This window comes from Carettochelys insculpta, chromosome 5 (genome assembly GCF_033958435.1).
Source record: "Carettochelys insculpta isolate YL-2023 chromosome 5, ASM3395843v1, whole genome shotgun sequence".
Taxonomy (NCBI): Eukaryota; Metazoa; Chordata; order Testudines; family Carettochelyidae; genus Carettochelys; species Carettochelys insculpta.
In genome coordinates, this window is record NC_134141.1 from 7,597,347 (window position 1) to 7,613,748 (window position 16,402).

The window sequence follows — 16,402 nt, forward strand, 5'->3', positions numbered from 1 at the left end:
CTGGGTAGTACTTGCGTATTTTTGTATGCTTACTGTACTATTTGTGGTGAGTAATAACATAACGCTATTTTACATATATTTAATATTCATTTAAAAGTTTATAGCCCCCCATCCCCATTTTTGATTTTTGGTAAGGTGTACAAGAACATATTTGATTTTTGATAAGGGGTGCGAGAACATATTTTGAGAACCAAAAGGGTGCAAGCTGCAGTAAAGGTTAAGAACCACAGTGCCAAAGTCTTAACAGGAAAAAGGAGTAAGTGATATCATAGATGAATGGAGAGGTCACATGGCTAATGGGAGGGATGGGTGTTGAAGAGAGAGTAGGAGAGTTGGGAGGAGGAGGATTATAAACTGTTGATGTTCTTGAGCTCCTGGAAATTTCTAGAATGTGGGCAGGGCACCTGATCCCATAGTATGCATAAACCTGTCTTTTCAGTCTTCATGAATATTGAATTCACAAGGCACCTGTTTCTATTTCCAAATGTCAGATATTATGATAGCTGCTTCTCAGTGGCTGAGATTAGTGTGGTTAGGGGTTACCAGATACCCATACAAGAATTTTCCTTGGTGGTCATGTCTGAAGTTTTAAGAATATGTAGGGAACTTGTAACTGAATAGACTGAAAAAGGAAAAACAGGTAACTCCCTTAAAGAAAAATTAACACTTCTAAATTAAATAGCAAGTTTGTAAGAAAAGCTAATTTCAGACATGCAAAAAATGTTTTCCTGGTTTCTTTAAGATTTAATTTCAAAGTTTCATTCAAAGTCTACTGAAGTAAAATATTGGATCACTGTTACATATGATGATGCAAGTAATGCATTGTCTTTCCCATTGGTATGTAGCTAGTAGGACCATGAAGTCCCTGTAAAAGGCCTTCCAGAAGCACATGAGCATCACTTTCATTCAGTAGTAGTCTCTGTTAGTCTTTGACACACACACAGTTGCCAAGATCATCTGGAAATTATGCTACGCACAATGGGAAGAAAACTTGAAGGGCCAAGACTTTCTCCTTGACCAGTGAGCTGTCCTTCAAACATAACATAGTTGTCATCTTAAAATGTTATCTTCCCACATCACCTTGGAAATGGTCAGCTACTAGTTTAAACTCAGCATGGCAAAAACTAAGTGCTTAATCCTTCCTTTTAAGAACTCTGGCTTCTCTCCTGTCTCAGTTTCTGACCATAGCAACTATCATCCTTACTTCTGAGCAGACCATAAACTTGTGTTGCCTTTTTGTTTCTGTCCACTCTTTAAATGGGGCTGTCCAGGCATGTCAGAATCTTGCAACTGCATCATGCACACATTTCTGTGATTTGGCCTTCCATATTTTGAAAATTCTCATCCAGGCCTTCATCAGCTTGTGTCTCAAATATTGGAACTTTCTGCTGTCTAATGAACGAGATCTATCTCCGTTATGTCCATTCCAAACACTACTGCAAAGCAAATCTGAAAAGACCAGAACTTCTGATGAACCCAAATCAGCCAGCTGTCATTGATCCCTGCTTACATTCCAACAGTCTTATGCTTGGTCTCTAAGCTCTTTGGGGCATGGTGCCTTTTAGGTTTAGACAGTGCCAAGAACAGTTAAGACTAGAGCTTGAAGATGCTACAGCAATAGAAATAATTAAAACTTGAACAGGATGTTAATATACGAGAGGGGCAACTTTCTTATCAGTGTAGCGTTCTGTATCCCTTGTTTTGTTTTTGTGGGTTTTTTTCCCTTCAGCATGTGAGCAAGTGAGTTGTATCTCACAAAAGCTTATGCCCTAACACCCTAATAAATTTGTTAAAGTGCCAAATTTAAAATTTCTTTAAAGTGCCACCAGACTCCTTGTTGGTTTTTGTTGAAACAGGCTAACACGGCTACTCCTCTGAGAGAATTTAAAGAAATGATTCATTGGTCTGTCCTGGCTTTGGAATTTTTGACATCTAGTGTGACCTCTTCTATAACATAGAATTTCCCCCAAATAATTTCTAAAGACAACATTTTGGAAAAATATCCAATCTTAATTTAAAAATGGTTAGAAATGGAGAATGTGTCATGACTTTTGGTAAATTGTTTGTGGTTAATTATTCTCACCACAAAAATTTACACTGTACTTCCCCTGAATTTGTTTGGTTTCAACTTCCAGCCATTTGATCATGTTATACCTTTCTCTGCTATGTTGAAGAGCCCAATGTTAAATACTTATTCCCTATTTAGGTCCTTATAGGCTACGTCTACACGTGCACGCTACATCGAAGTAGCTAATTTCGAAGTAGAGACATCGAAATAGGCTATTTCGATGAATAGTGTCTACACGTCCTCCAGGGCCGGCAACGTCGATGTTCAACTTCGACGTTGCGCAGCCCAACATCGAAATAGGCACAGCGAGGGAACGTCTACACGCCAAAGTAGCACACATCGAAATAGGGATGCCAGGCACAGCTGCAGACAGGGTCACAGGGCGGACTAGCGCTTCCGGGGCAACAGCTAGCCGCTCCCTTAAAGGGCCCGTCCCAGACACACTCAGCCTGCACAGCGCGCGGTCTGAGGAGCCATAGGCACACGGACCCCGGGCGCCACAGTCATGGACCCCCAGCAGCAGCAGCAGCAGCCAGAGGTCCACCCAGCCCTCCCGGCAGAAGCAGGGCTTGCCCTGCTCCGTGCCATGCGGGAGGCAGCTGAGCACCTCCTTGGTACACCGGAGGAGGAGATGCCCCCAGGGCAGCAGGGCTCAACCCCTAATCCTGCAGCACCCCGCCCCCCCCCCCCCCCCCCCGCCTCACACGCCGGCGGCTGTGGAGCTACCCCACCAGCACCGACTGGTGGGAGCGGCTGGTGCTTGGGGAGTGGGACAACGACTGCTGGCTCAGGAACTTCAGGATGAGCCGGCAGACATTTCTGGAGCTGTGCCAGTGGCTCACCCCCGCACTCAGGCACCAGGACACCGCCATGTGGCGTGCCCTCACAGTGCAGAAACGGGTCGGCATCGCTGTCTGGAAGCTGGCCACTCCTGACAGCTACCGATCCGTGGGGCAGCAGTTTGGTGTCGGCAAGGCCACCGTCGGGGCTGTGTTCATGGAGGTAAGAGAACCCACGGGGGGAGGGCAGGGCAGGGGAGGGGGGCCCGGGCGGAGGAGGGCAGGGGAGGGGAGGGGAGGCCAGGGCAGGGGAGGAGGAGGGGAGGGGAGGGCAGAGGAGGGCAGGGCAGGGCAGGGCCACGCACACCCTGCTCACCCCTCATTGGTGCTGTCCCATGTGCTTTCTCTGCAGGTTGTGCATGCCATCAACACCATGCTCCTGCACAGGCTTGTGAGGCTGGGGGACCCACATGCCACCATCATGGCCTTTGCCACCCTGGGCTTCCCCAACTGCTTCGGGGCTCTGGATGGGACTCACATCCCCATCCGCGCCCCGCATCACAGTGGAGGACGCTACATGAATCGAAAGGGCTACCATTCTGTCGTCCTCCAGGCCTTGATGGACAGCCGGGGACGTTTCCAGGACATTTATGTGGGCTGGCCTGGCAGCACCCACGACGCCCGGGTTTTCCGGAACTCGGGCCTGTGCCGCCGGCTGGAGGCGGGGACCTACATCCCCCAGCGGGAGATACCTCTGGGGGACACCACCATGCCCTTCTGCGTCATCGCAGATGCGGCGTACCCCTCCGGCCGTGGCTCATGCACCGCTACACGGGCCATCTCTCCGCTAGCCAGGAGCGCTTCAACGAGCGCCTGAACCGTGCGTGCCAGGTGGTGGAGCGCTCATTTGGCCGCCTGAAGGGACGCTGGAGATGTCTCCTGACCCGCCTGGATGCGGGCCCCAACAACATCCCCCAGATTGTGGGTGCATGCTGCGCCCTGCACAATTTGGTGGAGAGCAAGGGGGACACCTTTTTCCAGGGCTGGGCTGCGGAGGCCGGCAGGGCAGACGTCCAGCCACCTGCTGCCCCCAGTCGGCAGGTGGACCCCGAGGGGACCCGGGTCCGGGAGGCCCTGCGGGCCCACTTTGATGAAGAGGCCGCGGGGTGAACTCTGCCCAGGCCCCCTACTGCCTGTCCCTTCCTCCACCACACTCCTGCCCCAACGCCTACACCATGGAGCACCCCACCGCACCCCCCTCCCACTTTTCCTGGACAAATGACAGCACGCACTGGTGGCTGAACTTAAACGTCTTTTTGTTTCAGAACCTTTTTTTTTGAACTGTAAATATTTGAACCAAAAACAAACTATGTACAAACGTTGAAAAAAACTAATATGTACAAAAATAAAACAATACAAAGAAACCAGTGTCCTCAATAATAAAAAGAAAACCAGGGAGGATAAAGGGGAGAACTATTTACATGGGGGGGACAGGGCAAACGGGGGGCAACAAATAATAACTGTAAACTATATACAAGGGGGGGGCCACGTCCTGGGCCCCTCACCCCTATAGCCCAGCACTGGGCGTTGGCGGCCGGGAGCCCCGCTGTGGTCGCAACCCTGTCCGGGGCTGGGTGGGGGCGGGCCGGACTGGAAGGTAGGACGCCCGGCGAGGCTCAGGTGGCTCCAAGGGTCCCTCGGTGCTCCGGCCCTCGGCGGTGGGTGGCAGGGCGACGGTGGACGGGACGGCGACGGGCGGAGCAGCTGGTGGTGGGGCTGGTGGAGCAGGCAGGGTGGGCGATGCGGCGGCCGGCGCGGCATGGGGGGCCAAGTAGTCCACCAAGCGGTTAAAAGTGTCCATGTAGGCCCCCCCATGCCTCCTGGCGCCAGGCCAGCGCCCGCTCCTGCAACTGCAGTTGCTGCTCCGTGACCTCCAGCTGCCAACGGTGGATGTCCAGCAGCTGGGGGTCCGTCGCCGTCGGCGGGTGGTAGCGCGGGGTCCGCCGTCTAGCCCGCCGCGGGGCCGGTTGGTCCTCGGCCGAGGGGCTGGCCTGGAGCGATGGTCCCGGAGGGCTCTCCGGGATGACTGAGGCCTCGCCGGCGCTCTCTTCCGGTCCTTCTGATGGGGCAGGTGCGGGACACAGGAGAGGAGCGGGGAAGAAGAATGGAGACAGGCGTTAGTATGGGCCCCGAGCTGTGGCCTCTGTCCCCCCAGCCCTGTGCTGCAGGTTCCCCATCCCCATCCCCGGGAGATGCTGCTGTGATGGATGGGGTTCAGGGGTCCCCCTGCCCTGCACCCCGTCCCCTGGTGGGAGCGACTCTCACTTCACCCCGCAGGGTCTGACAGCAGGAGAGGTTTCTTAGGCCACAGATGCCCAGTTTCTCCCAGGAGTGACAGCACCAGCTGTCGGAAGAGACAGTCCTTCCAACCCGTCGTAGGGAGAAGACCCCAAGGGGTGCCCCTCTGGGATGCAGCTTTCCCCCTCCTCAGGCTGGCTGCCTTCCAGCTCTCCCTTCCCCTAGCCTCTACCTGTGGCCCCCGCCCTCGCCCCCCAATTCCAAGCCAGCTCGGCTCCTCCCTCCTCTTTGTTCAGGGCAGAGGTGTCACCTGCCAGCTGTAGCCCCAGGATCCTCCTTTGCCCCTGGGAGCTATTCGGCTCTTGTTGCTCATATGTAGCCTGAGTCTCCCTTTTGCACTCCCCCCACTCCATCACATGCTGTTGCTGCAGGGTGTCCCACCCCCTCCTCCCGGGGGCCCCTCAAGGTTCCGCTCCCCCCTGGCCCGGGGATGGGGCATGGCACTGTCGTGCGGGGGGGGGCAGGGGCTGATGCAGTGCTGTGAGGGCTATGGCCCTGGTGTCCTTGGGGCCATGGCCATGTGAGCATGTGGGGGGCCCTGGACACATATCTCTTACCCCCGCCCCTCAAGGCCAGGGTTGTCCACCAGAGGGGGGTACCTACCTGTGGGTCCGCTCCCACGGTCCGGAGATCCCCGGGGGGCGGAGGCCCTGCTGCTGCTCCGGGATGGCAGGAGGAGGATCTGCAGCCCGGATTCTGCAGAGGAGGAGCCCCCCTCCTCCTCCTTCTCCTCCTCCTGCCGCGATGTCCCCGGAGGTGGGCTCCGGGGGGGGCCCCCGGGGTGCGGGGCTTGCCTCTGGGGCGGACTCCAGCTGCAGGGCCTGCTGGGGCTCGTCGGCCGAGGTGTCAAGGGTGGCCGGAGGGGAGGAGGTGTGCCGGGGGCCCAGGATGTCCCTGAGCTCCCTGTAAAAGGGGCAAGTGACGGGGGCGGCCCCAGATCGGCCGGCCGCATCCCGGGCCCGGGAGTAACCCTGCCGCAGCTCCTTCACCTTACTCCTGAAGTGGTCAGGAGTGCAGGCAGGGTGACCCCGGGCAGCCAGGCCGTCGGCCAGCCGAGCGAACGCATCCGCGTTCCGCCTCTTGCTCCCCATTACCTGGAGCACCTCCTCCTCGCTCCAGAGCCCCAGCAGGTCCCGCAGCTCGGCCTCCGTCCAGGAGGGGCCCCGCTGCCGCTTCCCAGCCTGGCTGCCCTTCTGGCTGGGCTGTGAGCCCTGACTCCCCTTGGGGGGGGTCCCCTGGGGGGGCTGCCGGGCAGCCATCGCAGCTGGGTGGGGGGCTGAGGTAGGTGCAGGCTGGCCGCGTGTGCAGGCTGCTGCCTGCACCATCCCTCAGCTTCCTGCACAGGAAGGGAGGGGGAGGGGACCTTTAAGGGGCTGCTCCATGCGGCCACCAGTGAGCTGAGGGGCTGGAGAGAGCGTCTCTCAACCCCCCAGCTGATGGCCGCCATGGAGGACCCGGCAATTTCGACGTTGCGGGACGCGCAACGACTACACGGTCCCTACTTCGACGTTGAACGTCGAAGTAGGGCGCTATTCCTATCCCCTCATGAGGTTAGCGACTTCGACGTCTCACCGCCTAACGTCGAAGTTAACTTCGAAATAGCGCCCGACGCGTGTAGCCACGACGGGCGCTATTTCGAAGTTAGTGCCGCTACTTCGAAGTAGCGTGCACGTGTAGACGCGGCTATAGACTGTAATCATGTCACCCCTTAACCTGTTCTTTGTTAAGCTAGACTGAGCTCCTTCAATTTATCAGTATAAGGCATGTTTTCTAATCCTTTAATTACTCTTTTGGCTGTTCTCCAAGTCCTCCCTAGTTTATCAAAATGCTTCTTGTACTGTGGAAAGTAGAACTGGACACAGTATTCCAGTAGAGACAACACCAGTGCCAAATACAGAAGTAAAATAACCTCTCTTACACTAAATACCGTTTCATGCATCCCAAGCTCGCATTAGCTCTTTTGAGCATAGGATCATACACAGAGCTCAGTTAACTGATTATCTACCTCAACCCCAGAATCATTTTAGAATTAGTGCTCCCTGTCCTGTAAGAAAGGCATTATGTAAATGGCTATTGTTTATGTCCAGTTTTTACCTATTGCTCTAGATAGCTCTGAATGAGTGACCTTTCCTCTTCAATATATGCCACTCATTTAATTTTTGGGTCATCTGCAAATTTTGTCAGCGATGATTTGTTTTCTTCCAGGTCGCTGACACAAATATTAAACAGCATAGGTCCAAGAACCAGTACCTGCAGGACCACATTCAAAACAGACTCACTTGATGATAATTCCCTCTTTATGGTTACATTCTGAGACCTATTAGTTATCCAGTTTTTCATGCATGCCATATTGATTTTATCTCATTCTAGTTTTAATCAAAATGTCATATGGTACTAAAGTCAAACACCTTCTAGAAGACTAAGCCTTCACTACCACAGTAAGCTGAGGTGAGTTGTGCAGCTCTAGCTACCTGAATAGTGTCCTTTCTTGAGTTGGCGTAGTTTAAGTCGACTTACTGTGATGTCTGCATTGTGCAAGGTTGATGGGAGACACTCTCCTTTTGACTTACCCACCTCACACTTCTCATTTGGGTTAGAGCACTGGGTCATCTGGAAAGCAATCTGCTGTCAATTTGACGGGTGTTCACTAGACCCACTAAATTGGCCCCTCACTGCATCCGTCACTGGGACGACTATCTGGCTGTAGTGTAGACGTAGCCTTAGTATATTAAACCAGTACTGTTACCTTTCCAACCAAATGTTGATTTGTGTTAATTACCTCACTTTCATTTAATTCTTTATTAATCATCCCCATCGCTCACTTCCTTATCTTTCATGGGATTGATGTGAGACTGGGACCTATAATTACCTACATCTCCTCATATACGCTTATTAAAAAAAAAAAATGGCACCGTTGTGGGCGTGCACCGACTGGAACTAACTTGCAGGTCCATTACTTGACTCTGCAAATGAGGAGGAATAGAACGGAATAATTCAAGTCAGAATGAAAAGAAGCACTGCTTGACATTAATGCAAGTTGTTGGTTGGAAATGAAGAAAAATGATCACATGAGAACTACAAGCATGAGTGCAAAGAAAACTGTTCCTATTTTGAATTCTGAGGTATGACAGGGCATCTATCTCATGCTCTAGGCACCTCTGCTTTGCATTAAAAGAACAATTAATCAAATAGTAAACGGGGCAGCTAATGCACCATCAATGCGCAACCCAATTCCCATCTTTCATCAAAATTGCAGAAACAAGGTGGGTGAGAGAGTCTCCCTGATTGGACCAGCTTCTGTTGGTGAGAGAGATAAGCTTTTCCGCTTACACAGATCTCTTCACGTTTTATGCTTTGTTTGGGGCAGGAGTAAATGCCAGGACTTGACTGGTGTTCTAATGTCCTTAGCATGGTCAGCAGGGGGCTTTGAGCCTTGGCAGGGGCAAGATCAGGGCCAGACTCCCCCAGCCAGCCTTTTCCCCCAGCAGTTGAGAGCCATGGGGCTTGGTGATTTGAGGGGTCCACAGCTTCTAGCAACTGCCATGGCAACTGGGAATCTCAGGCCCTTTTAAATTGCTGAGCCATGGGGCAGCTGCTCCTTCTGCCCCATCTGCCCATTAGCAGAGCTGCTGCGTGGGGAGAGCCAAACGGGCAGCAATGTTAAAGTGCTGCCATGGCAGCACTTTAACATGGGCCCTATACGGGCCAGTAGTCATGCCTGCTTCATATTGGGGTACAATGTTTCAGCCTGTTGAGGTCCACCTTCATCTTTGGCTTGGGACAATACCATCTGTAAAGTAGCAGAACAAAAATAACATCCCATCATTTTAACAGGAAACTCTTACAAAGGGGCAAGTGCTAAGACAAAATACCAGTCTTTGCTCATCTTCTTTATGTGTCTCTGGCATCAGCAAGTGGTGAAGGAATTTTAATCTGTCCACAGGAAAGGCTGAAATCAGTTGAAATGCTGACTGAGGGCTCTGGGAAAAGCTTGTCAGCTGCAGTTTTGATGGTGCTTCAGTTATGCAGGCAAAAAGTGGAGGCCTGCTGCGGAAGAAACACAATCACAAACATTTGTGGCTGACCTTGTGATGACCATAAATTTAAATATTCCGGACATTTTGAGCGTAAGCAGGGAAGGCTGGTAACGTTTGTATAGCATAAGACATCCTTCTCAAGATAAGCATGCAGTCTGATTTTAGACATATTTTACAAGTTGAAAATCAGGTCGTAAATTGTCCAAAGGATAATCACTGTTACATGCCTTAAGTGTCTGTAGCTTGTTGTGAGAAGTCTTTCTTAACACTTTGCTTTTGTGGAGCCGTAAATGTGATTTAGCACAATACAGGGTATTGTACAGGTATGGAAACTCTTACTTCAGCCACATAACCTTTTTAAATACCTGTTAAAGTCATAAATAAAAGCAGTCCTGTAGCACCTTTAAAGACTAAGAAGTTGAAGTGCTACGGGACTGCTGGTTATTTGTGAAGCTACAGACTAACACAGCTACCCCTCTTAAAATCATGGTTTTCATATTTCCTTGTAGAGAGCCCAGGTGGGTGAGAGAATATTTCTTATTGTACCAATGTCTGTTGGTGCATGACAGGCTTTTGAGCTTGCATAGAGCTCTTCTTCAGGTCAGGGATATGCACTTAGAGCGATGTTCCTCAAATGTTGCAAATAGTGGGTTTTGTGTGGCCACAATAGCCCTCAGGTTCTAGCAGTGGAAATTCAAGAGCTTGAGCTCAGACCACAGCAGGGCATACTGACCACCCTGTCTCTGGCCATGTGGCCCTGGCCTCCTGCCATGGGGCTCCAGCTATACAGCCGCAGAAGTGGGCTTCTAACTCCTAGCCCAAGCGTCAGCTGCACAGTGATGGGCGCTGGCCCCAGGCACTGACCCAAAACTCCAGCTGCACATCAGCAGACTCCAACCACAGGGCTTTAGAAGATATCCCCTGGCAACAGGGAGGGGGCACAGCAGGGCTGGCACCAATAACTGGCCTTAGGAGCACAGTGATGGCCACTAGCTCCAGTCATGGGCACGCAGTCGTGGGCTCCAACCACATAGTTGCAGGTGCCAGCCGTGGACTCCTGTGCAGCAACAGCTTTGAGTTGTGGCCCATGGAAATGGGCTCTGACTGCAGAGCTTGAGCACCATCCGCCAGCTCTGGCTGTACAGGGGCAGGTCCTGAGGCCCTGGTGCTGATCCTTTGCTCTTGCTGTGCAGCTCCAGAATCTGGTGCTGATCCCTAGAGGTGGCTGAGCAGCTTCTGGCTCTGGTGCTGATGTCCTGCCTCGGCTTTGTGGCAGAAGGTGCCGACCCATGGCTCTGGTTTTAGGCTCCAACTGTGCAGCAGTGAGAACCAGCCCTGGCCCTAGCCACACAGCATACTGCTGGCTCCTGGCCCAGCTCTGGGTTCTGATTGTGTGGCTGGAGGCAGTGGGCCTTGGGCCTTGACCCACAGTTCCACCTGTGCAGCAGCCGGCTGCAGTTCCTGGCTCCAGCTATGCAGTTCCTATCATAGCCTTTAGCCCCAGGCGATGAACCCCACCCCAAGCTGCATGGTAGCAGACACCAATGCCTAGCTGTGGCCCTCATAGGGGGGCTATAGCCCACTCCCATTGCCGTAGGACCTTTGCTGCCTGTCCTGACCATGCATGCATACCAACAGCACTTCTGGCTGCAACTGCCTCCTCTTTTGATTCTTCTCCCTGCCTCTCTCCCTTCCAGGCCTGTGTCCTGGGGCTTATTAGCTCTCTGCGAGCCTGGGAAAAGTGATACATGTATGTTTTGTTAATATCGCTCTTCCCAGCCACCTAATATGTGTGTTGTGAAATGTGATACTGACAAAAATAACACTTTTCACAGCATTACTTGTATTACTGAATTTCAAAAGCATCCCACCAAGATAATTTACACTATCAATGTGTATCTGTGCACATTAATTTACTTCACAAAAAAACATTCAAGTATTTTAGGGACAAATGTCAGTATTGTCACCAGCGAGAGTTGGTGGCTGCACTGTGGGGTCACCAAAAAACTTGAGACATCCCGACAAAAAGCGGCACACTATAAACACAAGGTGGAACAATTGTTTAGCACAAGTAGCTAATACACCTCTCAGGAGCCCTTTCGAGGTGATATGGGATAAAGCGGGCAGAGAGCAGGTATGGGGAGAGGGGTTGTTTGTAGATTGTTGTAATAAACCATTAATCCAGCATTCTTTTTTTTTCTTGTCCACAATTTTTAATGTAAAACAGAGTTATGGATTTAAACTCTCAGGCCTGTTTTTTGAAAGAGTCATGTAGGTTTCTTTTGACGAGGATAACTGAGAGGTCAGATGTAGGAAGATCACTCTGTGAAAAGCATTCACCTGCAGCTGAGAAGGTGTTTTTTTTTTTCTTACTGTTTTCCTGTGAGTTTTCTTGAAAGCATGATAGCTGTGTGGTTTGCTTACATAATTGTAGGAGCATTTAGTGCCCTGGAGGAAGAACGCCACGTTGTTTACTAGGCATGTGTAGAACGGATGGATCTTGAAAGGTGTGTTGTGGGATGTTGTTGTAGATATGGAGAATTTTTTCTGCAGGTTTTGCAAGTGGTGTTCTGGATGGCTTGGTGCTGTCCACTAACTTATTCTTCCAAAGAACTTGCAGTGGCTTTTAAAAATTCTATTACAAGATTTCATTTGAAGGCGATTCACTTAGAAGGATTTGCCATTTCAGAGCCAGTCCCTCCAAAGTTGTGGCTGCAAATGAATCTCATCAGCTTATCTTTCTGTTAGGTCTACTTGTAAATAAAAGTGTATGATTTAGCAAAGCCAGACAGGATCCTTGGAGAGAGCTTTGAGGATATTGAACATGCCATATGGTGAATTTAATATAATAAAATTTATGCAAATATGCCTTAAAACTACATCTGCAGTGAGATTTTCACATGAAGTGTAAAGACAGCTGGTTTGCATGGGCGTAGCTGTGGGCATCGTTTGAGGCATGAAAACACTTCTTGTAGTGGTGATTAATAAGCAAGACGAAAAGAGCTCAGAACGACTATTGGGACACATCTACATACAGCTGACCCATCACCCTCCTACCTCATTGCATCCTACCCTGAGCCTGGATGCTATTAATCATCCCTTCAGCCTGAGTCAGCTGGCACAGGCCAGCTGCAGATATTTAATTGCAATATAGACACACCCTCCAAGCCCAAAGTGGATTTATGTGATTTGCAGATATGCAGATTCACTAGTCTAGTGTAGACATACCTATGTGGGTCACGGGTAAAAAAACTCCACACCGTTGACCGAAGTAGCTATGCCAACATAGCTGCGACTGTGCTGGACATGGGGTTATGTTGGCGAAGACTCCATCAATTAGGGATGTTAGATGTTTAACCAGTAAGTGTATCCCATAAGCATGAGGCTTACCAGTATGCTAACCAGTTAGCCGTCTTTTCCAGTGAACTCCAGTGGCTGCCAGAAATGCCGGGCTGGCAGGGCCGGGCAGCAGGCCCTGACTTAAAACAGTTAACCATCTTAACATTGCTAGTATTTAGAGAAGTGGTGTACCTGCACCGATGGAAAAATCCTTTCTGTTGATACACACTAGGTGTACATTTCAGGGCTGTGCCATCATAGCTGTTTTGGAAGAGTGTCTATAGCCTAGTTGGGCTTGTAGGAAATGAAGCTTATTTGCAAACAGACCACACTGTACACAAAAGCCAGTGTGACAGTTAACAAGGAACCCCACATTGACACTTTACTTTATTTATTTATTTATTTTTATTTTTGGTGAAGTCACTTTTTAGGGATTGAACCACAAAAGTGCTTGAAATACTGACTTGCTCCAGATCTTACTGCCATGGTTGCAGTTGGCAAAGGTGCTTTTTCTGGAGTCTGCTCAGTGCTAGAGAGATGGACCTTATTGCAGATTGTTTTTTCATTAGATGCAGTCTACGCTTTCCGACCCCTGTGGTGTGAAAACCCAAATCTGATGATCTTCAGGGCATGCTGTTGGGACCATTAACAATTGCCCAGGATTTTGAGGGAAGAGAGAGTGTTGGTGGAATTGTGTTTTTTTTAACTGAGATTGGTGGTGGAGAAAAAAGCAGCTGTTGGCTTTCGTTTTGGTGATTGTATTTTTAAGTTTTGGCAGAGGCCCCTAGAGCTGAGGAAGGCACTTTACTATGTATAATTATAAACTGAAATAAATAATACATATGCAAAATACGATAGAGCACTTCTGATTTGCTGTCTGGAAGTGGTAAGACTATCTCCTTCAAGCGGTTGACAATGAAGTCCTCTCCAGCTAAGCATCCTCACAGGCATGTTTTATGAACACTTAAATAAGATCTTGGGAGAGATTTCTCACTTTTTAAAATTCCTTTTAATTGGCCATCTCTTTGGCCATAATATTGGGAACTTTGCTCATTCTAAACAGATTGTTTTAATCAGGTCAGAACTTCTGCAGTAATTCAGCCTTTTTCAAGTGTCCTCCAGCATGACTCGTGTTCATTTAGGTATGGTAGTCTCTTGTCTTTCTTTCCAACCCACAGAATAAGGAGGAATCCTCAGTGGGATGAGGGCTTTGCATAGCTAAATAAAAACCGAAGACCTTTTTTATATTCTATGGGGATTTCCCAGTTTGCCTTTCAAGGCTTTGCATCCTTGGGAAAGATGTCATGTGAAGAAAAAGAATGTAGTGTAAAGAGGTTCCTGGCACACACCACAAGAGTAAGTTCTGCCTTTTAAGCAGAGAGTGAGAAAGATGGGTATCCTTGCAGTTTCGTGACACTCAGGTTCAGGTGGGCAACCTCTGAGGATGCTAACTTCAAAAGGCAAGTGCATGCTGCAGGATATAAGGTACTCTTCTGGTTCCTGGTCTGGAGTCAAATTTCAGAGGATGGAGTACCCAGTCTGGGTCTTCTGGAGTTCTTACCTGGAAACTTAAATACTTCAAGTCCGTTCTATGCCAGCCTATGCTGAGGGAGGCCCAGCTGTGGGCATGGAGCTCAGTGTCCTGGGTTGGACAGGCAGCAAAGCCTAGCCATGCGGCCTTAGGGCAGGGAGCACAGCCATCTTGACGGCATGGAGCCCTGTGGCCAGGAAGGGAGCTGGAGCAGCGCTGGGGCCACCAGCAGGGCTGGGCTGGGGATGCAGATCCAGGAAGGGCACCCAGCGGATGTTATGACTAATCACAGGAGAGCTTGCAGTCCTTCAGCAGAGGGGCCAGAATTGACCTCCCCTGGTCGAGGATACCCCCTCTTTTGGGACCATCTAAAACCCAAGGGTGCCTGACCAGGGGAGTCCAACCTATAACTATTTATATAGGATATTTGTGTTTTTATGTCACACTAAAGATGAGTAAATAATACCAAAAAACATCTTACTAATGTGTTTAGCTGGTAATACAACAGCTTTGTACTAGAGATTTTCTGCTTTTGATCAGTCTGCAAAAGCAGATGCTAGAGATGGCAAATGTCAGCAGCGTTTACAATAGCTGTGTTGGTATTTCAGTCTCCAGATCTGATTTCTCATCTGAATCTCCAGCAAACTCCAGAACCCATCATAATAAAATTAGAGGTCTTAGGAGGTTGCCCTTCATGCACAAGAAGTAGAGAATCTTTAGTTTTTTGTTTATATCCCAGTTCATGCTCTCCCGTAAAGGTGTAGAAGGCTATTCTACACCTCCAGACTGTAGGCTGTGTTCTGTGATCAGTGCTCTGGCTGAATGGAAGAATAGCTCTCATAAAGATACTATTAAATGCTTAAATTTTTGCTAAGTAACTGCTACAAGCAGTAGGTTCCTGGCACCTTATTGAATGAGCTTTGCCTTTGTTTTTAGAACAAGATGTATTTTTTCAATCTTGGATCCAAATCAAAATTTTGATCAGTGAACAAAATTCTAGTGCAATACTTAATTCTGTTTTGCAGTCAATATGCATTCTTCCCCTCGGTGTCCTGTCATTTTGGAAGGGTAGTTTTAAAAATGCTTCATAAGTTTTAAATGATAATGAGGCAATATAAAGAGAACAGATGTTATGAAATGTACACTTATGGGCAGCACAGTAGCAACTGTATAGTGCAAATAGCTCATTGTCCAGCCTTTTATCCACTGAGGTATTTCTCTCATCTAAAAAAGAACTAGAGTCTCTTTCTTGAGAGTTTTAATTTAATTCCAGGCTCTTTCCTTCAACTAAGTTGACACTAACTTGCCTGAATTTCAGAACTCCACAGCTGCCTTTTTTAGGCAGATTAAAATACTGTTCCTCAGCTACGTATTATGTTCTTTCAGTCTGTACTATACTGTTAATCCTGCCATGGAGGTGTTTAAAACTGAGTTTGTGAAAAGTTTACCCTTTTATCCTCCTTGGAAAGCAGATTAGTGTATATACAATAGCTAGTGTACAGAAGGATACAGTAACTGGCATTCTTGGTCCCTTGAATAACCAGGCTTTTTTCCATGCTCTGCTGCTATAGCCAGAAATAGGAATAAATGAAATGCTTTCTGAATTTGGCAGTGCTCTTATCCACTCCCTTTTGCAGATTCTTATCCCAGCTATCTTTGGCACATTATCACTAGCCTCAGTCCAGTTTAAAAATTATTGTACATTTTACAATATAGGTAAAATAACTTAAGTGTCAACAGATAAACCCAGATGAATATCCATGCCCTAATAACTACTTTTTGAAATGTTTTGTTATTAGCAGGACATACTTTATTTAATTGATTTCATGACCATTGTCTTTATCCCTTTTTCTCACCCCAGAGCTCCAAACGAGAGTGGAAGCCTCTTGAGGATCGCAGCTGCACAGATATACCATGGCTGTTGCTGTTCATCCTATTTTGTGTTGGAATGGTGAGTGAAGTAAGAGTGATTGTCAGTGTTGAAAAAGCTGGACAGTTTTCACTCCCAGTGAAGAAATCAGATTATAAGATCACAAATATGGTAACTTCAGTCAAAGTCATGCATATGTTATGAGAAGACTCGGTTACAAAACAAGAAAATGCTTGATTTTGATACACTGTTTAATGCAGTGTCACTAAGCACAGATCTGGTACTTTGTCAGGGTTGTATAGTTTGCTGCGGACAGTCTCTGTTACCACATAATTGCATGCCCCAGAATCTAGCTACTTTTAAGACAAGTTTCTTTCTGTCATGGTTGTGCAGATGTTACTCTGCAGTAGGCCTATTTTT

At 48.8% G+C, this 16,402-nt stretch overlaps 1 protein-coding gene across 2 annotated transcripts in view; it reads left to right on the top strand.

Moving 5' to 3' along the window:
- SLC44A1 (solute carrier family 44 member 1) overlaps window positions 1-16,402 on the top strand; it is a 93,644-nt gene that overhangs the window by 13,949 nt on the left and 63,293 nt on the right. For both annotated transcript variants that reach the window (XM_074994613.1, XM_074994614.1), the window contains exon 2: window positions 15,974-16,063. In XM_074994613.1, the coding sequence (XP_074850714.1) occupies window positions 15,974-16,063 (90 nt within the window). The remainder of the gene's footprint in view (window positions 1-15,973; window positions 16,064-16,402) is intronic.